The 5066-nt window shown below is 35.6% G+C and overlaps 1 protein-coding gene across 1 annotated transcript; it reads right to left on the bottom strand.

The window, feature by feature from the left end:
* Positions 1–1018: 1018 nt before the first annotated feature.
* On the bottom strand, positions 1019–5066 carry LOC129889607 (putative disease resistance protein RGA1). The gene is made up of 2 exons (XM_055964987.1): positions 4453–5066; positions 1019–3797 (listed from the first exon to the last, which is right to left on the bottom strand). Exons 1-2 carry the CDS (start codon positions 4877–4879, stop codon positions 1213–1215), a joined length of 3012 nt encoding a protein of 1003 aa, XP_055820962.1. The 5' UTR covers positions 4880–5066; the 3' UTR covers positions 1019–1212.

The following is a 5066-nucleotide window of genomic DNA, read 5'->3' as shown; positions in this document are numbered from 1 at the left end:
TAAAATCAAAAAATCTTTTTATTTAATTCTAAAAGACTTAAAAAGGAAAAATCTTTTAAAATTCAAAGATCCGAGTAAGGATTTTTATTAACACTTCAAGAAGGTTTTACGCACTTGAAATATCTGCTAACATGCGGTTATCCGATGAATCTTTCATCTCGCTAAATTGAAAATTTGAAAAAATATTTGTCTACTTGAAATATGTGATAATAGAAGCTTAAATTGATTTTAAGGAAAGAACTTTAAGGTTATTTCAAACATTTTTAAACAAGTGATGGAGTAACTAAACATGATCAAAATAATTAACAGCGATAGATAATTTGATGTTATATCGGTATCATATAAGACTGAACTTAATCCTCTATGCTACTACGTAGGTATATCAATATCATATAGGACTGAGCTTAATCCTCTGTGATACTCCGTCGGTATATTGATACCCTATCAGTATCATATAGAATTGAATTCTCATTTTTAAGAAATAAATAACAAACAATTACGAGAAAATTATGAAAGTCGGAATCTTATTTATTAAACTCCAAATTAGTAGACAATATATTTTACTAATTTTTTTCTCTTTTTACAATTTTTTTAAACAATTGCATCTAAATTATGACTCTTTTTTAACTGTTTTAAATTAAAATATTGAAGAATTGAAACATACATCAATGATACCATGACATTATGTAGATATATCGTAATTGTATCATGGATGATTGAGTAATCTCATGAAAGGATTGAATCAAATCTCAATGAAAACACTGTTCAGTTACTCTTTGATACCATCAGAGTATATTATATTTTGATGGTATCAAGGAGCAAGAGGAAGACACTACTAAGTTACTCTTTGATACGATCAGAGTATATTCATATATATATTCATATATTGTAAGATATTGTGATAGTATTAGAGGAAATAAAACAGCATTCCACATTTAGAAAAAGTGATATATTAGTGTTGTTTGATGGTTGTTCCTTGATTTAGATAAAATCAAAGAAATTGAGCCCCCCTAGAAAAAATATATAAACAACAACATGAATAGTTCTATTTGATGTCTTTTCCATGATCCAGAAAGTAGTAATCAACAACTGTTAGCCAATAATTACAGCATTAACAAGTACTTATAATACAAAAGGATCTTAGAAATCGTTGAGATGTTTCCAAAAGAAAATGAGAAAATTACATCCAATGAGAGACACAAGCAGAGAAACTCACTTTATATACAGATTAGGAATGTGAGCAATTTTGTGCCAGTCTTCTCCTATTCCCTTCTCACACCGCTTTTCTAGTGTTGGACTGCGACTAACTCTTAAACTTGTGAGGGCTGTTAGGTGCTGCAATCCGTCGGGTAAACATTTTAGCATCTCACAGTCAGAAATAGTCAACGTCGTGAGTGAAGTTAAACCTTTCACCCCTTCCTCGGGGAGACTCTCTAGTGCACCACACCGTTGAATTTCCAGATGCTTCAAAGCATTGAGACTAGCCAGGCTGTTAGGAAGCTCTTTGAGATTCTTGACGTTAAAGATTTCCAAGTCTTCGAGATTTGCAAGGCTTTTGAACATCTCTTCTGGGAGTGAAGTAGCTTCTTTGTTATTGCTAATGCAGAGGAAAGTAAGAGTGCTAAGATTAGATATGGAGCTCAAACCTGTTGCATCCCCCCTAACATTCAATTTCTTGACAGAAGAATGGGTCGGAAAAACAAACATAGGGCAGTTATCAATCGTCATCTCTTCAAGCACAGGGAATTGCTCTTCTCCTTCCTTTTTCACCAATCCTTTCAGATTAAAAAAATCGGCTATAGAAAGTTTTCTCAGAGATGGAAACCTTATTCTTCCAGAATAAACATCATCCTCTTCAATATACTCCACCTCCATAGACCCCTGGTGTAAATTTAGACTTTCTAGACAAGGCAGCTCACCAAAGGCTGGTAAGCACGAGCAGTTTTTGCAACCATCAATTGTAATAGATACGACATTTTCCAAAACTGAGTGATTAATCCAGTCTGGGAGACGGAATCCTATGAAGCCACTGATCTCTAAAAAAATCAGAATATTGGGGTGTGGTTTGAGGGCTTCAAGCACTTTAACTTCTTCTGATTCATATCTATGTGGTCCATATTTATCCCAACTCAAGCTTAAAGAGTGCAGATTTGCTTTGGCAGATAAATTGGCTTCTTTTGCATCCATATCATTCTTCACTCTCTCAAGGTGTTCGATTGAAATTGAGCCATAGAGATTCAGATTTCGTAGTTCACCAAGTTGAGAACATTTCCTCCTTCCCACAACAAAGCAATCTAGAGTCTTAAGGCATGTCAAGGATCCAATCCTTGGTGGCATACAAGTCAATTTATAACAATAACGGTGCAGAAAATATTTCGGTATGCGCGGGGTCCGGGGAATCAATTTATAACAATGATCAATTAAAAGATTTCGGAGACTACCAAGTTTACTTGTTTGTTTTGGCAAACAAGAAAGTGACTGGCAATTACGTAGATCAAGAGTCTGCAGATTTTGAAGCTTGCATAACTGCTTTGGAAGACTACGCATCCTATTGCCAGACAGGTTCAAGTATCTTAAATGTATAAGATCTCCAATGGAAGAAGGTAACTGTTCAAGTTCTAAGTAACTTAGATTAAGCACCCTTAACGAGACAAACTGTTTCAAGAGTGAAGGAGAGTAAGAAGACACCACTTTAGCAAAACCAATGGGCATCATATGTGTATAATCTTTCGGTCTTATTTCACGGATATTGCTGCTTGATGTGTTTGCCGAAAACAGAGATGTAGCCAAATCATGAATGAGATCATGCATTTTGAAATAAGTTTCACCAGATATAACTTCAATCTCTTGGAAGAAAGACCTCAAGTATAATTCTTTCCATACTTCATTACCCACATCCTCTAGCTCCATGTTTCCTTTTGATAAAAGAAAACCGTGTGCCATCCAGAAACCGATTAGAGTTTCCTTTTTCATTTCGGTGTCCTTTGGGAACACCGCACAATACACAAAGCATTGTCTCAAATCAATTGGAAGATGATGATAACTAAGTCTCAGGGCAGGCAGAATAGAACTTTCATTTTGAGGTAAATTCCAAATCTCGCTATCTCTCACATGTTCCCATTCTCTTTCTTCTCTCTTGAAGCTCAAAATACCTCCAAGAGTCTTGGCTGCTAGAGGCACACCACCACATTTTTTCACAATCTCCTTTCCTATAGCCATAAGGTTAGGATTTATTTCTTCTTGGTGCCCAAATGCACGTTGCATGAACAACAACCAACAATCTTCTTGAGACAGATTTGACAATTCATATGATTGCAAAGTTCCCATAATTGATCCAACCTTTTCAAGACGAGTAGTGGTTAGAACAGAAGCACCACTTGCTCCAACCTTCAATACTGCTCTTAAATTAGCCCACTTCTCTTGATCTTCATTCCAAACATCATCTAAGACAAGCAAGTATCTTTTTCCGTTCAACAACTCCTGAAGCTTCTTTTGAAGTGGAGCCAAGTTCATGTCACCCAGGGGCTTTCCTTCAATAGATTCTACAATTGCCTTAATCAACCTCTTCTCATCAAAATCATCTGAGACACAAACCCATATCTTTAGCTTGAAATGCTCTGTCACTCTCTGATTATTGAAGACCATTTGGGCAAGTGTTGTCTTTCCTAGTCCCCCCATACCAAGTATTGGGAGGACGGAAAGTTCTTGGGTATCACTAACATTGTTTATCAGGATTTTCACTACCTCATCTTCTTCTTTGTCCCTTCCATAAACTTGTTGTTCAGTTAATATAGAACCTGGTACAAACAATGTCCACATGAGAATATTATTACATTCAAGCTTATTAGGAGTCAGTAGAAAATAGTGAATATTTTTGCACAATAAAGAGGTATGGATGAGCTGAGGTGCAGGTTGAAAATCTTTTAAACTTCCCCTCACCCCAAAAATACACATGAATTTGATATGGAAAAGGATCAAATATACCCATGTGCCATCGGAAATAGTTTAAGCCTGGGATAGGACATAAACTCTCCTGAGCTGGGAAGCAGGTACACATGCAATGTATAGGATCAGATGGAGAATTGGCCCAGCTAGTGTCTAGTGGAAAATTTGGAAGGAGAGGAACCTTAGATGCTATGTTTTTGGTGTAACCAGTTGTACTCCAATGTTATTTTCTCTATCATTGATGTTTTAGATTTTCTATAGTCACAGGACAGTACATAGAATACTCCTGTTAATATTGTTTCAGTGGAACCTATGCACTGTTTTGTTTTATGATAGATACAAAAACAGTTACCGCTGTCAAAAAAAAAATATAACGAGATCTATATTTAAATTATTTTCGATAAAACATGATAAAACATAAGTATACTTGACTCTTTTCCGAATTTGATAATTGCCAATAAAATGAATATAAACAAAGTTGTTGTGATACTAATTTAAGATGAGCACCTGTTTCTCGTCTAGCAGCTTGTCTCTCTATAATCTTTTCTTGCAAATGAAAATTCTTTCTTTCCTCAGCAATTGCATCTAGTTTTTTCATCACTTGGTCCATCCTTTTCCCGACCTTATGACGGAACGGGATAGCTTTCGGATGATAACGACCATATTCAGACTGCAAGAATCGTGTGGCCTTAGTTTTATATTCATCCAAGATGTCATCGACTTCATATGTAGCAGCATTGAGTTTGTGCAACCAATTTTCTAGTGGCTTGTCCTTGAGTTGCTTCTCCTGAGCATCTTCAAGGACGGCTTGGATTGTAGAGAAGATGCTTGAAAGCCTTTGGAACTCATTTTCAAAACCGAAAAGCAATACAAGTTCCCCTTTAAGGAAAGAAGTGAGATTGTCTAGCACAACTTGAATGAAAGCTTCAGCCATATGTTGAATTCACTATTAACAATATTAGATATGTGTGGGAATTGTAAACAATGAATCTGTAATTTTGAAATTGTTGGACTTGTAATAATTACAAATCCAATTATTTCATGGAAATTTCACATATGGAATCTCAATTATTGGTCTCTAGTTGCCCTAATTTGACTTTTCCTTACACAGAACAGACCCA

Source organism: Solanum dulcamara, chromosome 5 (genome assembly GCF_947179165.1).
Source record: "Solanum dulcamara chromosome 5, daSolDulc1.2, whole genome shotgun sequence".
Lineage (NCBI taxonomy): Eukaryota > Viridiplantae > Streptophyta > Magnoliopsida > Solanales > Solanaceae > Solanum > Solanum dulcamara.
This window is presented reverse-complemented; position numbering and strand designations above follow the sequence as displayed.